This window comes from Electrophorus electricus, chromosome 18 (genome assembly GCF_013358815.1).
Source record: "Electrophorus electricus isolate fEleEle1 chromosome 18, fEleEle1.pri, whole genome shotgun sequence".
NCBI lineage: Eukaryota > Metazoa > Chordata > Actinopteri > Gymnotiformes > Gymnotidae > Electrophorus > Electrophorus electricus.
The window spans coordinates 14,075,394-14,094,650 of record NC_049552.1 but is presented as its reverse complement, the minus strand read 5'-3'; the positions used below and the strand labels follow the sequence as shown (position 1 = coordinate 14,094,650).

Here is a 19,257-nt window from a genome sequence, read left to right as displayed (position 1 = left end):
CATTAATTTTTCCCCCAAGATCTTGTATTGATGATGGGAGATTTGGACCACTGCGCAAAGTCTTCTCCAGAACATCCCAAAGATTCTCAATGGGGTTCAGGTCTGGACTCTGTGGTGGCCAATCCATGTGTGAAAATGATGTCTCATGCTCCCTGAACCACTCTTTCAAAATTTGAGCCCTATCAATCCTGGCATTATCATCTTGGAATATGGCCATGCCATCATGGAAGAAAAAATCCATTGATGGAATTACATGGTCGTTCAATATATTCAGGTAGTCAGCTGACCTCATTCTTTGGGCACATAACGTTGCTGAACCTAGACCTGACCAACTGCAGCAACCCCAGATCATAGCACTGCCCCCACAGGCTTGCACGGTAGGCATTAGACATGATGGGTGCATCACTTCAGCCGCCTCTCTTCTTACCGTGATGCACCCATCACTCTGGAACAGGGTAAATCTGGACTCATCAGACCACATGAGCTTCTTCCATTACTCCAGAGTCCAATCTTTATGCTCCCTAGCAAACTGAAGCCATTTTTGCCTCATTGACAAGTGGTTTTATTAAGGCTAAACAGCAGTTTAGTCCCAATCCCTTGAGTTCCCTTTGCATTGTGCATGTGGAAATGCTCTTACTTTCACTATTAAACATATCGCTGAGTTCTGCTGTTGTTTTTCTATGATTTGATTTCACCACACCTTTAAGTGATCACAAATCATGATCATTCAAGATTTATTTCCAACCACATTCCTTCCTCGAAGATGATGTTTCCCCACTGTCCTTCCACTTTTTAATAATGCCTTGGACAGTTCTTAACCAGATTTTAGTTGTTTCAGCAATCTCCTTAGATGTTTTCTCTGCTTGATGCATGCCAATAATTTGACCCTTCTGAAACAGATTAATATATTTTCCACGACCACAGGATGTGTCTTTTGACATGGTTCTTAAACAAAGGAGAAGTTACTCACTGCATCAGTTATGGTTAAATAACTTGTTGCCAGCTGAAACATAATCACCCATGCAGTAATTATCCAATGGGAGTCTCTAACCTGTTTGCTTAGTTAAATCCAGGTGGTGACCTTTTTTTTTTGGCCAGGCAGTGTATAAACTATATGGACAAAAGTATTGGGACACCTACACATTACAGCTACACCCACTTTTATGACATCCCATTCTAAATCCATAGATATTAAAATGGATTTGATCACTGCTTTGCAGCTCTAGTAGCATCCACTCTTCTGGGAAGGCTTTCTACAAGATTTTGAAATGTGTCCATGGGAACTTTTGCCAATTCATTCACAAGTATTTAAATAGTAGTATTTGATTAATTTTACTGTCAACTTTTTAAATGAATGGAGCACATGGCACTGTAATAATATATAATATAAAACCGTGGGAAAGATTTAGAAACTGTTTAATAATGATGTTGCTATTCATTAAACTAATTCTGAAGAACAATGGATAATATTTTGAAGATGCTGTCAGGTAATAAAGCACAGCTGCAGTGAGCAATGTGTGTGTGTGTGTGTGTGTGTGTGTGTGTGTGTGTGTGTGTGTGTGAGTGTGTGTGTGTCTGTGTGTGTACAAAAATCCCCATTCATGCTTCTTACAAATTAAATAACAATATACATTAGTTGCTCTTCATCAATGAGCATTATATACATTTTCATTGTTTTAGAATAAACAATAAATTAATTAATCTCACCACCATTCTCCTTATGGAGCTTTCCTTCTGATACAGAAGGACTTTTTGGCAATATTAGACAAGCAGAAATATACAGAGTGCTGCCACCTTCTGGTGGCTTACTTACAATTTTACAGAATTTCAAATTGTCAGGGAATAAACACAGATATAGATGCATGCTCATAGAAAGTTTACTTCTTTTTGCTAAAATAAATGAAATATCTGAATACATTACTTGTGGTATCTGTAAGGTTAACCTTTTTAGTTCTATTATGTATCATTATTATTTAGTATGTATTATGTAATTAGTATTATTGATATTTGACAAACACTATTTTTTTAAACGAAAACCTTAGCTCTCTTCATTCAATGGCTGTACATTTCTTCTTGCATTAAAGGAAACCAAGAAATGTATTCACATCTTCACAGACATCTGCAATGAAGTTTATTTCCACATGTTTTTGTACAGTGAATGATGTTTTCCTGCCACTGTGGGCTGCAGGGCACAGTAGTACAGTGCAGAGTCTGATACTGCAGCAGAGGAGATTTTCAGATCCACACGCTTGACACTCTTATGAACGTGAACAGACAGACGAGGATCAGAATCAGCTGTTTGATTTTGTCCATATTCAGTCACTAAAACAAGAAACTGAGGCTCTGAATTGGAATATTGGCGATACCACAGCAGATTGTCCGAAGACCCAGTGAAGCTGTAGTTACAGGAGAGTGTAACTGTTTGGTCCTCTTTAAAACTGACTACAGAAGATAAAGAGGTGATGCTGTCCTGTGTGCTGTCACCTGAAAAAATATCTTCAGTTACTCACACAAACTGATCCATTGCAGATTTATGATTTCTCCAACAGGTTCATACTGAAGGTAGTAACATAATATTTAACAATACATACATATTTACATGTAAACATTTGTAATATATAAACATGCAAATAAAGAATATATGTTAAATGGAACAAATGTCTTACCTGTGAGTACTGTTAAAAGCATAAATAAACAGAGAAACATTGTGTAGTATTTTGCCTTCTGTCTTAGAAGTAACTTAGAAGTCTCATATTGACATTCTTTCTGTACATCATAGTTCAGCTCCTCCTCCATTTCCTTTTAGTAACCAATGAGAGCAGGCAGCCCAGTACAAATGCTCAACAGTTGCTGTACTTGCTGTCAAATCACAAAATTATCAAACTGACCTCCACATGAAAGGGGCGAAAGGTTGGCTTAACTACATTCTACCTGGAAATCAGCAATTTCCACTAAACATTGAAGACTACTCTACCATCAAAAACTACATCGAAAGAACTACATTAAAATGTAAGGTCTTAGACAAGCATCTGTTCTCTGTCAGTCACATAGGAGCTAACGATATATGCCTTCGCCGGTCAGAGTTTACTAAGAATAATTTTGCAGAGGTATGTCAGTTAGTGAAGACAATGTCCGATGCTGTAGTATGCTCCGGTCCCAGTGTGGCACAGCGATATATAGGGCCACCAGGACCCTATTCAGAATTTATTAACGAGTCTGCAGATTTCTTCTGTAATATAGTCACTGTAGAAAAAGAGCCAACAACATTATTGTTGATGATTTGAATATTCACTTTGATAGTGCCCAAGATCCTTTGAGATTGGCCTGTTGTATGTTAGAATCAATTGGTTTCACCCAACATATAAGAGAACTCACACACATGGTGGATATGCGTTTGATTTAGTACAGACATACGGTGTAGACATAGAGCACACGGTCATAGTCAACAACCAATATCAAGGTGTGCAATTTGATCTTCACAAAATATACCTGGAAATGAAATTTCAAAATCATATTTTACAGTTATTCTAATCATTTACATTGAGTTGATTAAATGATTGTGTTTGTGTATTTCTTCTTTAAGTTTGTATTTCAAACCTAATACTAGGGTGAAAATGAGTAGTGCTCTCACCATGTTGAGTAAAACTCAACACTTTTTTTTTTTACTTTGTGTTGCTGTAAGTCTCTAATGAGAGACTGTAATGAGAGACTGTAGAAATGTACTCCTGTAAGGACCTTTTTTTGTGACATCATATCCTGCAGTCACAATATGCTTTGAAGTAAAGTAGTATTCTATAACACCAAGAGCTCTTTATTGGCTCTTGGTACCTTGAATTTGCATGCATGCTTTTGTTTGTTTGTATGATTGTTTGTTTGTTTGCATTGATATAAATAGTATGACATGTAGGAGCCTGTTTTGTACATGTTTACATAAACATACATTTCTTTGTTTTCATGAGTAATGCATCTATGGTGTTTGAGGTTGACTGATGTAGGAGGATATATGTACCCTCAAGACTGAGATTCATGTGAATAAGCATCCTTGGAATACCATTAGAATTTCCCTATTTGTCGCCTACTGTACACCGTGGGCTCTGATGTCTTGTTCTGCTTCCTCATAGCCTAGAGTGTATTTGATGTAAAGAGCGTTACAGTGTGTGTGTAGAGATATTCATCAGATTTCAGATACAGATTTTCCTTTGTGCTTTGGCCAATCAAACATTGCACCAAGATTAATCAAAACTCCGCTCCATTCAGTGCCAGATCCCTGCGTCGCCCGCCTGCTCTACAAAAAAAAAAAAAAAAAAAAAAACTCTTTCAGACGAGATTGGGAGGACAGGACAGGCTGAGGCTGAGACAGGTGGAGGATGATCTTGTTCGTGATTGTTTGTGTTGTGTTCGGTTTAGCATTCATTCATGTGTAATTACTTTAAGAACTTGTGTATGACCTTGTATTTGCCTTATTACGTCGGCTGATGTTATATATATATTGGTATGTATTCGTAAATAGTGCCCAGTATATGTTGGTATGGATCCTAATGAAGGTAGGGAGTGTCTGCCATTTTTATTGGGTGTGGGTTTTGTCCTGTGTTTATGTGTTAGGAAGTCAGTGTGAAACGGTTTGTGCTTCTTTTGTACATGATTAGCTAGTGGGTTCTTTCTTTTAAAGGGTTTTGTTTTATTTTGTTCTGGGGCACTCCTGATGCTAATTCCATTAGATGTTCCATTTGTATCACTCCTGCTTTATGTTCAAATCAGCAACAAATTAGGTTTTTTACCTCGTTTCCTCATTTCCATTGTTCATTCCATTGTCCATTTGTTCTGCGATATAATCACTCTTTGCCTTACTGCCTAGATGTGGCCATAACAGTTGTTACTAAATGAAAGGTAAATGGAACTGGGGTGAATATGCAAACTGAAACATTTAATGAGAGGAACGAAAACGAAACTGAACATAAAAATGCACTAAAACAAAGCAAGCCAACGTAACATACAATGACCATTAAAATGGTCTAAAAATGTGAATACTGCTGAATATAATTCAGAATTATTGAATAAAAAATGTTACCAATATAATTTAATACTGTCACTGATGCAAGAACTTCCTGTCTTGGAGAACAGCTCGGCTGGGCGTTCTTGCAAACATTAAAGCAATAATGAGATAGAAATTGAATTTTCATAGCTGACATTTCTACAGTTATGTAGAGTTATGTATGTTTTAAAGGCAAATAGCATGATGTTTTGTTTGTTCATAGACTCTTTAATTCTAAAATATTATTGATCATTTAATTTGCTAATTTCTGTATAATAGAGTGTTTAGTACCAATTAGTTGTTAAAGGGATAAAAGTTTAATTGGGCTCCAGAAGAAAGAAAAAGAGGAGAAAATTGTATACTGTTATGGAGACGTGTGTGTGTGTGTATGTGTGTGTGTGTGTGTGTGTGTGTGTGCAGGTATATTAAGGTTGGGGTTATACAATGCAACAGTATCAAACATGTCACGTTTGGAGATGTAGAAGGATGCCAGCACAAGGCACCACGCAACAGACATTTATTTAATAGGTAACAATTAGACGTAGCACACTTGCTATCTTCCAAACACCGACAAATCAACAACAAAACCCGAGACTTATATACATCTGACAGTTACATACAACAAGTATCAGGTGAATGACACGGGAGGGCGTGACAACAGACACACACACACCTACACATGGAGACGTTTGGGGGAGTGGGGTGGCGTACCATGACAAAACACCTCTAGTGATAACAAAAAATCTGACTGAATCATTAGTATAAGATTATATTCTTGTAAAGCATGAATCAATAATGAATATTCCATATTAAGGGTGACACACACAAAGTCATATTTTTGTTTATGTACCTTATCTATTTTTATATTTGTGCTTTTTTATTTTTAATTAAATTTAGTTTTTAATGTTAGTCTTCAAATTCATATTAACCAAAAACCTGATGTGTTTTACATCCATTCAATAGTGTTTGAATGAATTCTGCACTCAATATGTAGCCATTTTCATTTAAAGTAGGCTTACATGAGATTGTTAGTTTATCATTTATTTAGTATGCATTTATGTACTATGAAACACTATGACCATGCCAAACTCAGCTTTTACAGTTTGTCTGGAGGGAGTCTGAGTAGACAAACATGTTTTGATCATGGTATATTATTTTTCCTTTTATCAGAGGAGCCTTTTTGCCTCACCAGCAGAGTGTCCAGATCCCCTGGTTTCTAGCCACTCTGCTCACTATAGATTATTCCTAGCCTGCATGACTGTTAATACTGATAAAACACGTATGTTAAACCATTAGGCTTCATAATGGAACTTTGCAGTCATCGGAATATCTTTTTAAACTGAAATGATTTCATTGGTTTGAGCTAAGTGTAAAAATTATTTTTCTCAAGTTTCTTGATTTTCAGTAGTGTCCTGCCTTATCGACACTAGTGTTTTTAGCCATTGTGGTACAGTCTAGAAAATTATTCTGTGTAAAGTCTGCCCTCCTCTGGGAGACTGCTGTCATCACAGTGTGATGAAGGGGAATAATATTTTGTGTTGAGTGTTGCAGATGAGCAGACTACTGTCATTATGTTAAAATGAATAGTGCACGTCTACCCATGATATCATAAAGATACATTGTCCTGAAAGCAATGTTAAATGGTTTTGTGTAATATAGTGACACAAAAGAGTCAAAATTTTAAAAACATTTTAACACCATTACCAATTCAACACCCTACCAACAATGTTACTGACTGATATTTCCACCATTTTTTATTTAGATTATCTTAAAAATGTCATTAAGGTCCCAATAAAAAAAAAAAAATGTCCTTTTGTTTTTTGGTTTTTTTTTTTTTGCTTTTGTTTGGTTTTCATGTTTCTCTAAATCACACTGACATGTTTTATTAGAACAAATCACATTATGACATTACAGTGACTATAAAACATTTCAGTCATCACTTTTCAGATACATATTTAAATATGGGATACCTATTTAATCTTATCTGTGTAGTTGGAGGTTTTTGTACAGTGTAGCTGGGTTTCCTGTCACTGTGGGCTGCAGGGCACAGTAATACAGTGCAGAATCTGATACTGCAGCAGAGGAGATCAGCAGATCCACACGGCTTTGGTCTTTATCAACTCTTACAGAAACACCAGGAAGATCAGACTCTTTTTTAGTTTCATGTTGGTAGATTAAAATAATAAAGTCTGGTCTAGACATGGGATACTGGCGATACCACTGAAGAATATTACTGCTCCCACTGTAATTACAGGAGAGATTAACAGAATCGCCCTCTGACACATGCTTTACTGTCTCAAGTGGATACATTTTCTGTGTTGAGATCTTGCCTAAAAAAAGACAGACATTTGTACTTGTATAAGAATAAAAAGATTATGCCAAATGAATTTTTGATTTGTTATAAATTATGGGAAATGCCTTTTGAAATAAAGATAAACTCACCTAAAATTGTGACTAGGAGAGAAAATGCAAAGAGCAGCATGATGATGGAGATGTGAAGTGAGTGAAAGCCAAAGCTGAATGGGATTCATGAAGTTTTCTACTGAGGTTCAGAGCTCCACCCTTACAGCACCTCATACTGCTCATCACAATGTGATTTTATCAAGCCCTGACATGTTCAGTTTCTGTCACACTGAAAGACAGATCAGATGCTTGCAGATTGTTGATAACAAACCAGTTTATTATCAGCACAGTCCAGGCAAACAAATCCAAAAGGACAAATCCAATCCATGGCCGAGGAGCAGGCATGGATAATGCAACATGGACAAATAGGAATATCCAAGATAGAAGAAGACATGAGCAATTGTCAAAACACAGAAGTTAGGAAAATAATGCTCAATATGCACTAGGAGCTACTTGACAAGACTTAACAAAGAGAAAAGGAGTATGAAGTGTATAAATAGGCTACATAAATGGGCAACAGGTGCAGGCACTAATATTCTGGGGATGAGCGTCTCCCTGGAGGATTCTGGGACATAGTTCATGGAGGTTCTGACAGGCTGCATGACAGTTTCACATGTTAGCAATACAATTTTTATTTTATGTGGTTTTAGAATACTGCCATAATCCTTTCTGACACATAATAACAATTTCCTCTGCTTTTCTGCTTTTTGTTTTTCTGATGTACTTTGCTGTTGATTTTCTGGGCTTCTTCTTGCTCATTTTGTTCTTTTTGTGTGTGTCCAGTATCATCTAGAGAAGGATGGGCTTCCCCGTTGAGTCTTGATCCCTCTCCAGATTTCCTCCTCACACTCTTAAGGAGTTTTTCCTGCCACAGCAGCCTTTGGCTTGTGTACTGCGGTCTTCGACACAGACATTTGTGAAGCTGATTTGTGAAAACTCAATAAAATAAATATATTTTTGATTGATTGATGTGATTGATTGCATGTTAGGAACTACACTCATTTTCAACAGTGCAACACACAGTAACACTACCATGTCAGTGCTACATCTACTGAGAGTAGTGGCTTGTAAACTGAGCACAGCATCACATATAATTACAAGTGGCCAGTGTGGGTGTAGGGTGGTTGTTTCTAATAAAGTTTAACACTCACCCTACACCTTGTATTGGGTGACTGTATGTTTAGCAATCTAAAATAAATTCACTCTCTTACTTATAGTCTAAGTTTATTTAGATTATTTCTGCTTTTCCTTAAATGAACAGTACTATGCTTCTCCTGCTGTTTTATTTCTACCAATGTATTTCTAACATAACCAATTTGTATACTATAGTCCATTCCTAGCAATAGCTCCCCCTTATAAGCTGTCCATTTAACAATATAAAATAATTCTGTTTTAACAGTATTAACAGTCTAACTTTATTTACAATATTTCTTTCCTTAGTGAACAATGTTATGCTTCCACTGTTGTCTTCTGCTGGCAACTTCACTGACAGAATTGTATTTCTTCTAAGAAGTGACTCATATAAAAACATGTCTGTTTGAACATCTTTTTATCTTATTTAACCACCAGAACCCTTTTTTTCCCAGGTGTTTAATACATTCAGTAACACCACTGTGGTTTAGATGCTCGTCAAGTTCAAAGCAAATATTAATTGTATCAGTTTTTGTAAAGCCTCTCAGAGACTTTATATCACTGAGTGTGAAGAGCACAATAGTAGAGAGCTGTGTCTGCCAGAGTTAGTCCATTAATAGTGAGCTGAGTGGATGTGTCAGAGGTAGTTGATGAAAAACGTCGGTCTGATATGTGCCCGGGACTCAGACTTGATCGAGCAGGTTTATGCAGTAAATACTGTGGTGCTTTGTTAGGATGCTGTCTGTACCAGTAAATATCAACATATTGATTAGTTGAATCATATGAACATTCCAGTGTAACTGATTTTCCCTCTTCATGAAAAACCTCAGTATCCTGATCCTGGTTTGGTCCAATTTGATCAGCACAAAACACACCTGTAAGATAATGCAATAAACATATTTAATTGAATTTTGAATCTGTGGTTCTCAAACAAATTGTTCAAATTCATAGGCAGTACCTGATACCATAATGTAAACCAAGAGGATTTGTGTCTCCATTGTGAGTTTGTTCAAACTGAATCAGCCGTGGGTATAAGTTGTTGTTTTAATGAGGATCATTTTAATGGCATTACACTTGCGCTTGGCATCAACATTGGAGTGTGATTTACAAATATTGGGCGTGTCCATCATGAGTTACTTTACACTAAACCAGGAAGTATACTGTGTGTGTATACATTATATGGACAAATGTATTGGAACACCTACACGTTACAACTACAGCCACTTTTATGACATCCCATTCTAAATCTATAGATATTAATAAGGAGTATGTCCCTGTTTTGCACCTGTAACAGCATCCACTCTTCTGGGAAGGATTTCTACAAGATTTTGGAATGTGTGCATGGGAATTTTTGCCAATTGATCCACAAATATTTATATAAAAGTATTTGATTAAATTTATTCTCAGCTTTTTAAATGAATGGGCCACATGGTACTGTAATGATATACAATCTAAAACTGTGGCAAAGATTTGGAAGCTGTTTAAAAATGACATTGTTATTCCTTAAAATAATTTTGAAGAACAATGGACAATATTTTTAAACTGTTATGTCGGGTGATAAAGCATAGCTGCAGCCAGTAATGTGTGTGTGTGTGTGTGTGTGTGTGTGTGTGTGTGTGTGTGTGTGTGTGTGTGTGTGTGTGTGTACAAAAACCCTCATTCATGCTTCTTACAAATTAAATAACAATATACATTAGTTGCTCTTCATCAGAAAAGAAAACTAATGTAATTTAATTTTTATCAAGAATGTTTGCAGTGACGTGTGAGCATCATATACATTTTCATTGTTTTAGAATAAACAATAAATTAATTAATAGCACCCCCATTCTCCTTATGGAGCTTTCCTTCTGATACAGTCCTGATTTAAAACTTCACTTTTTGGTGATATTAGACAAGCAGAACCTTACAGAGTGCTGCCACTCTGGTTTTCTGAAGGATGTTTTTGCAGAAATGCATGTTTTTTGAGCATGGGTATATTGTATTTGATTTATTTGTCTAATCATGGAGGGAATCATGGTGACCATGAGCCCTGGTTGTGGGGGTCTGATGATACTCTGGGACTCTTTAACAACAAGGAACAGGTAAAGTGTAATTAACTATACATCATACAATTGTATTTGGATACATATATTATATAGAGGGTTAAAATGTGTATGTCGACCTATGATATCATACAAATAAAACTTCACAAAAATCCTATTTTTAACATTTTTATTGATTTTGTATTCATGCTTCTCTAAAAGACATTGAATATATGTTTTATTAAAATATATCACATTATGACATACTATAGTGACTATCAAACATTTCAGTCCTCACTTTTCAGATGCATATTTAAATCATATACATCATGTATATTGTACCTATTTAATCTTATCTGTGTAGTAGGAGGTTTTTGTACAGTGTAGCTAGGATTCCTCACACTGTGGGCACCAGGGCACAGTAGTACAGTGCAGAGTCTGATACTGCAGCAGAGGAGATCAGCAAATCCACTTGTTTCAGATTTTTATCAACATTGGCAGATAGACGTGGTGGGAGAGGTTCACTTTTAGTTCCACTTGGAAAGATGTAAAGGAGGAATTCTGGTTTGGATTGTGGATATTGTTGGTACCAGTGGAGATTCTCTATAGTACCACTGAACTCTTTATAGTTGCAGGACAGAGTAACATTATCACCCTGAAACACAGCTTCACTGGGGAAAAGTGGTTCTATTGGCTCTGCCATAGAGTCACCTGCCATAGAGAAGAGAACATAAAGTTAACAGGTTTAATTCATGGCATAGTTACATAAGTCTGACTATCACGCTGCTCTAACAAGTAACAAGTCTAACACACACTCTGCTCTTTTACCACACAGAATGATTTATCAATCATTCTGCACAGTGATGTAATTCATATAATTTAAACAGTTCAGTCTAAACTCACCCAGTGAAAGCCACACACACAGGAGTGTAATGGTGAACATGATGAGTGGTCTTGTCAGAGTGATAATATTCTGAGATCTTTCTCCACTCTTTTATCCTTTTAGCTCTATGAAGCTTTATGAAGCTCCTCCCCACAACTTTGCATTACAGTCACAACATTTGAGCACCTTTTCTGCTGAATTCTCTAATTCCTTTAGGTGATCTTCATCTAATTAGTACATCAACCGTAAACTAGTTTGATACCAAGTAGCAATTAGATATTTTTAAACATTGACAAAGGCATCTAAGCTTGATCTTCCATTTGTCAAAAGTTTGTCTTTTTATTGGGGGGAGGGGGGCATTTTGAGCATATCTGAATTTTGCGAGGACGTTTACCAAAATGTACTGTGACTACAGCCTTTATGCACCTTTACTGATGAATTCTTGAATTCTTTTTGTGTCCTGGCAAGTGTTTTTGTGGGGGGAATGTTTGTTTATGGGATGTTTTCTTTAAATCATTTGACACTTAACTCATACTTGTACAGTGTAGTTTGCCTACACTATTTGTATACACTAGGTGAAACCAGGTCTGAACAAACATTAAATACAAATAATAAAAGAGGTCAGGGCCTAAGGCTTAAGTTCAAAGCAATAACTCTGCTAGTACTGAGGCCTAAATCAGGGAAACGGATACAATAGATTGTTACGTGCAGTCGCGTTCACACCCTCTGTGTCTATCACTTTCTCACACACACACACACTCATATGCTCAAATCCGCTAGGCCCAACAGAGGACCTGGGCCTACATTTTTTCGTAAATTATTATAGGATAAACAGTGTTGATCAAACAGATATTAATACATAATGAGGTTTGTTTCCAAAAAAGGGGGGGGGGGTTGATAAGAGATGAGAAGGTAAGAAAGAGGACATGGTACTTACAGCCTCACCTTACATCAGTGTGCTTTCAACACATTCATATGAACTGCACTGCACCAGTGATCCTTTACTGTATCTACACATTTTCTTAATCTGAATACATGAACACTACAGTGTACAGCAGATCATAGGACTATTACTGAATGAACTCATCATGTTCACCACACTTTGAACTGACATGGTTATTTGTCTGGGACAAGAATACTATTAAAAGAAACTTCAGTTTCAAATCCAAAACCACAAGGTCACATCATGTTCCTTAACTCAAATCAAAAGGTCAGATGTGTGTGTTGTCATGGAGACATGTAAAGGTTCCCTACCGGTGTCAGTGTGTGTGTTGAGGTTGAAGAAATAAAAAAACTTGCTTTTTGACATTGTTGAGATTATTTGAAAATATTATATTATGATGCCTCGGTTTTGCAACATAAAGAATAAAAATGGATACACAGAACTGCAGTAGGTTTTCAATTAGTTTTATCATCAGAATTTAAGAAGCAAATCACAAATAAATAAACAAATTTGGAGCTTAATATCAGGGTGGATTTAATCCAACATAACAAACAAAACAAACAAACCAACCTCTGACATTTACTTCCCTAAAATAAATAAATAAATAAATAAAACAAAGAACATCACAACACAACTTCACTAACGCCCTAACAAAGTAAAAACAAGAGAAAAGGCATAAGAACCCACAGTGTTTCTCATAGTGATCTTCACATACCTGTATCAAGACTGCTCAATTATTCCAGCTCTAAGAACCCACAAATGTAATGACTCAAGGCTTCATGCATGTGTCAAATACAAGCCAAAAATGGGCCCATCAAAGAACCTCCTACAAATAGTGTTGAATACAAAGACTTACAGTCCCATCTAAAACAACTAAGTAGAAATGGTGTTAAGTACAAGCTCATAAGCCAAACCTTGCAGCTACCATGACCACCTGGAGTCTACCACTCACGACACCAGTGCGTACGCGACATGAGTATTTATCTAATAGCTGACAAATCTGCTGACTAGTCACAACTCTCAGTCCTAAGTGACAGGAATCAGCCTCTTGTCACCATTCCTGTCAAAACACTACCTCCTGGACAACCTGAAAAAAATAAGACTGAGAATGCAAAAATACACAGAACAGACTCAATATGGCAGTGGCTGTAATATCCATATTGTATGGCTTTCAGTAAATGAAACTTGATCATAAGTCCAAATATTCTTGAATCAAGACAATAGGAGGTAAGGACACATCAGGACAGGATTGGTGGACAGGTTTGCTAAATGAAGACTTTACTGCAGGAATATTCCTGCTACCAGCTTCCATAAAACCATTTAAGTGTCTGGTGCTTCAGTGCAGCGTGCCTCGTGTTTAAATGGTGGATCTTCCATGCAGGATATAACAATTAAGACCAATAAAAGTGAAATAACTTATGAAATAACTTAAGAAACAGAATCTTAAATATTCAAACACTGAATTAATTGAAGAAATTGGTTAAGAATATTTTCATGTAGCGTATGGCATGATATATGACATGAGAAAATTTAGATACTTTTGAGACTGAGACTTCAGCACTGGAAATCAACAGATCTGCACAATTGTCCCCTTCCTTTAGTACTGCTTACACTCCTGGTACTGGGGATTACATTTAAAGCATTTAGCTGACACTTTTATCCAAAGCAACTTACAATAATAATTTAGTAATTAGTTCAAATTTAGCCTCATCAACAAAGTAATGAAACTGTGGTCTGGATCTGGAATACTGACGATACCACAGCAGAGAAACAGTTGCAGCAGAGCCATTGTACAGCCAGGAGAGGGTAACAGGATTTCCTTGTAGGACGTTTACAGTAGAAGACACTGGTCCTATTCCCTCTCCATTGACCACTACTCATTTTGTCTACTCATTTTGTATTTGTCCTGTCCTGTATTTATTATTGTTTATTTAATGACATTTTGCACTATATTGGACTGTTTGCACTTGTGTAGCATGTCTCTTGCACTGTTGTTTTTGTTTTGCACCATGGTCCTGGAGGAACATTGTCTCGTTTTTGTTGTGTACTTGTATATAGCTGAAATGACAATAAAACCTCTTTGAACTTTGAACTTTGAACTAAGACATACAATGACTAAACTGCAGACTCAGTTTCTACTACAGTTTCTTCTTGTCTTCAGCTTCCTTTAGAGCAACCCAGTGTCACATCACCTGCAGTTTCAGGGTTTCTAGATGAACTCTGCCCTCTTCTGGAGGATATACAGAATTACTGTCTATCAAAAGAGAAACCATTTATCTTCACACAGTGCATAATACACTGCCCACAGCATTGCTCTGAATTGCTAAATAGAGTCATATTATCACAGTTGCTCACTCCTCGCTTCCATGGTTTCCCTGTCTTGTGTATTTTAGTTTCGTTTTCTCCACCCCTCGTTTGGTTTTCCATACCTGTTCCTTATTTCTAGTCTTGTTAAGTTCATCTATTTAAACCCTGTCTCATTCCCTGTGTTTTAGCTGTTCACTGTATGTTTGTAAGTAGAGCTGATTTGTGTGAATCTAAGCCCATGTGTTAAGTCTAGCCTTTGTATGTAATATCGTAGCCCTTGGATGTTATTCCTATTTATTTGTGTATCCTAGCCTCTTTGTTATAGCCTGCTTCCACTGTTTGCCTTTGTGTGCTTTTGGTTTATCATGTATCCCCGTAATCTCCATGTTGGTATACTGACCCTAGACTGCTCTGACGACTAAAACTTTGGATTTGCCCCTAATAAATCTCGTTCTTCTACGCACATGCGTCTGCCTCCTTACCACTCACCGTTACACATATGATTAAACATATGATAAAATGAATATGTAAGTAATAATTAGAATGTAGAAATCCTTTTATTACAATTGTAATTACGTATAACATGAAGTCAACAGTTGCACTAACACTTAGTGCTGGGTTAAAGTTTAATTGTTTCTCTTTAACAAGCATCAATAATCTATATATTCTTAATAAAGTGACCAGGAGGAGATGTTCAGCTGTAAATGGCTTTTGCTTCTTTCAATAACAGCATACAGACGAGGAAGATGAGAGGCTTTACTTTCTTCATGAAGCTGGATAGAAACTATAAACTCTGGTCTAGATGTGGGATACTGACGATACCACTGAAGAACATCACCAGTACTTGCACGGTAACTGCAGGAGAGAGTAACAAGATCAACCTCTGACACATGCTTTACTGGTTCAAGAGGCTTAATTTCCTGTGTTGACACTTCAGCTGGGAATGAAAAGGAAAATAAAGAATAGCATGTATAAAATCAGTTGATCTGTTTCAAACTGGAACATAGAACGTTTTACCCAAATGTGAATAAAATTTAATGATGACTGTTTCTTATGTTTAATCAAAATGAAACTATGAAGATAAACTCACCTAAAAGTGTCACTAAGATAGAAAGTACAAAGAGCACCATGATGATGGAGATGTGAAGTGAATTAAAGCCAAAGCTGAATGGGATTCGTGATTTTCTACTTTGGTACAGAGCTCCACCCTTACACCACCTAGGATTGCTCATCACAATGTGATTCTCTCAAGTCCTGTCATGTTTCATTTCTCTCACATTGAAATAAAGCATGATGCTTTATGTGGAATCTTCCTAGCATGTGCTGCATTACAGTTGAAAACTTCACAAGGACATAAAGTGACTTTGAATATTTCAACCTTAATTTTTCAGATGGACAGCCAAATATTCTGAATATATCATACTTATTTAAACTTATGTCTGAAGTAGAAGGTTTTTGTAAAGTGTAGCTGGGTATCCTGTCACTGCAGGCTGCAGGGCACAGTAGTACAGTGCAGAGTCCGATACTGCAGCAGGGGAGACCAGCAGATGCACTATTTTGTGTTTTATCTTCACTTCAGCATCCGGATGTGGTAATCGGGGGGATCCATGTATTACAGTACTGTTCTCTGAGGAAAAGATCATCAACAAGTATTCTGGTCTGGATCCAGAATTCTGAAGATTTACCACTGAAGATTTTGTACATTGCCATCATACTTGTAGGAGAGAATAACTGGTTCAAATTCAAGTGCATGAACTCTTATTCTGTTGTTCAGTGGCGTCACTGACTGAGACAAACCAGCTATAAAGACATTAAAAAAATTATTGCATTTAAAAATGTATTAATCACAAATCAGTGAAAAAGAATTTCCACTAAATCTAATTTATTTCTGGCATATTCAAATACATCTTTGCAAAGTCCATCACCTACAGATGCATGCATAAAACACAGCAAAATATTTTTGAGAGACCAATTTAGCTACACATACTTGTGATAAACAGAGCCAGAGAGCAGAGCAATGTACGTCATGGTGTTGATAGTGTAGACATAATGAGAGATGGGGATGGTGCTTTTCACCCAAGTACACCAGTCTCCTCCTACAGGTGTAAACTACTAGAAATAGAAAGGGAGGAAACTCTGGATTTATAATATTCCAGTTTTTTTGGAATGCACTGAATTGTCCTTTTTCCCCTCATGAAAATTGTAATCTACTCAAGGAGAGAACTCATAACTTTATTATTTAGTGTTATTTAGTACATGTAAACAAATCATGAAAACACCTACTGCCCAGAGTTCATCATTTCATCAGTTCATCAATTCTTAGCTGATCTGTGCACAGGAGCTTGCAGATACGGTTCTTCCCTGTAGCAGTGTGTGTGTGTGTGTGTGTGTGTGTGTGTGTGTGTGTGTGTGTGTGTGTGTGTAAGGGCTCTTTACTTTCATTTTAGCAAATCAAGTATGTTTATAAATATATGATTAGATGATGAGCAAAGCACATTCACATGCTAAGAAATTTATAGATAAAGAGTAAAAAAAAATTCATAGATGCTTTGGTAATAATGACTCCATACTGAGAGCACTCCTGCTCTGATTTCTGTAATTACTTTGTGACTACATATTCTGCGTTATGATATCAGGTTCAAATGACAAAAGTGTGAAAAACCTCCTTTTGTCTAGACAAACCATTTACAATTACAAACTGACTGTACTCAGCAATTATTTAGGAGCTGAACTAAGAAAAGGCTTTTCCTCTGAACCCAAAAAAGGTTTCAAACCTGTTTTGTAGAGGAGTGTGAGCTATAGTATCAAATGCTGCAGTCAGATCAACCAGAAGCATCAAAGAAACGTAACCTTGATCAGAGGATAATATAAAAGATAATTTGATAATTTTCAATAATGTTGTCTCTGTACCACCATGTGTATCTTTGACATAATTAATAACTGACATCATATCATTTTCCATTTGGCAGACACTCTTAATCGGAGGGACTTACAATTTCAACCATGATACATAGGTAGGCAAATGTCACATGAGGAATCTTGCCTGAGGGCTCTTATAGGTACAGTATGATGTGACTGCACCTCATTCCCCACAGGAAAGGTGACCAAATATATTGTACTTACATATATTACAGCAATTAAAAGCGTTTTTAGGAGAGAACAATTCAATTATGTTTAAAACACTGTAGGACCTCCTGCATCAGAGCTCCTATTCTCTCTAGATCGCTGGATTATAATTGTGATTAAAACTTTTGAGTGATGCACGTGGCTACGTGTGACAGGAGTAATGATGAGGCCAAAGACCAATGATGTTGGTCTTTGGTTTAAGAAGATCTTTTGTACGCCTCAAAATTCATTCTGTGCACAACACCAGCCTTGTTACATGTGCATACCTGCCCAGCCAGCCCTGCTTTCATATGCCTTTGGCTTTATTCTCTAGCGCTAAATGAAATGCATTGAAGCAGTATTTAGTTTTCATGCTACACACAACACAATGTTCCCCAAATGTAGATATTTTTCCAGATTAAATTTAGATTAAACCTTGTCTGCTGTCCTTTAGTGTAGCATTGCAGATTGTTGTTTTAATACAGTTTTAATTAATTTTATTTTAATCCAGTGTTCTGGTCTTATTTTTATGTCGTTATCTTCTTTAGTTTTTTTCTTTCCTGTGTAAAGCACATTTAATGCTCTCTAATATGAAAATGTGCAATACTAATAGAGTATTGCCTTACAGTATCTCATTGTTGACATTGGAACAGCATTGACAGACCTGTTTATAGTTGTTGAAATATCACCCCTGTTGGTGTACTGAGTTTTCTGAGATTTGTGACATTAGCTGGATTCACCTTGTAAAATGGGTAATATTTATCTTACTGTTACTAACGTTACTCATTCAGATGTGCGAGGAGTACATTGTGTGCATTGTGCATAATTTATGTGCTACTGATATACAATTTTGTTTATTTGCAACATAAAATATATAGGCAACATAAACATTTGTAATGCATAATGTTAATTCAAAAAAGAAAACCAATGTTTCTGCAACATCTTTCCAAGTTTAAGAATGGTAGCTAATTTGAAAAAAAATCTTATACAAAATGGATTGCTTTTTGTACAACAAACTTAAGCTTCCTGTCACTGTGGGCTGCATGGCACAGTAGTACAGTGCAGAGTCTGATACTGCAGTGGAAGAGATGTTCAGATGCACACTGGTAGATTCTTTTCTGTGTGTGACAGATATTCCTGGAACTGGAGGGTTTGCCTCTGATATTGACCCTGAATATTCCAATATAAGGATCTGAGGAGGTAACTTCAAATACTGCCGATACCAGTGAAAACTGCTCACGTAACTGCTGTAATTACAAGACAGTATATTGTCACCCACGTTAGCAGTCACTACAGCACTGTATGGGGTGATTTCATCTGAGCCACAGTAACCTGCCAGAGAAAATAGTATTATAAATTAGTGATGTATGTCTAACCCTGTGCTTTACACAAAAGTCTTACAAAATATTAGAAAAGTCTTTTAATTTTTCAA

At 36.5% G+C, this 19,257-nt stretch overlaps 1 gene segment (V, D, J or C); it reads right to left on the bottom strand.

Moving 5' to 3' along the window:
• Positions 1-10,937: 10,937 nt before the first annotated feature.
• Positions 10,938-11,555, bottom strand: LOC118242963. The segment is given in 2 exon segments: positions 10,938-11,298; positions 11,491-11,555. Coding segments are annotated over 2 exon segments (354 nt in total).
• Between the last annotated feature and the right edge of the window lie 7,702 nt (positions 11,556-19,257).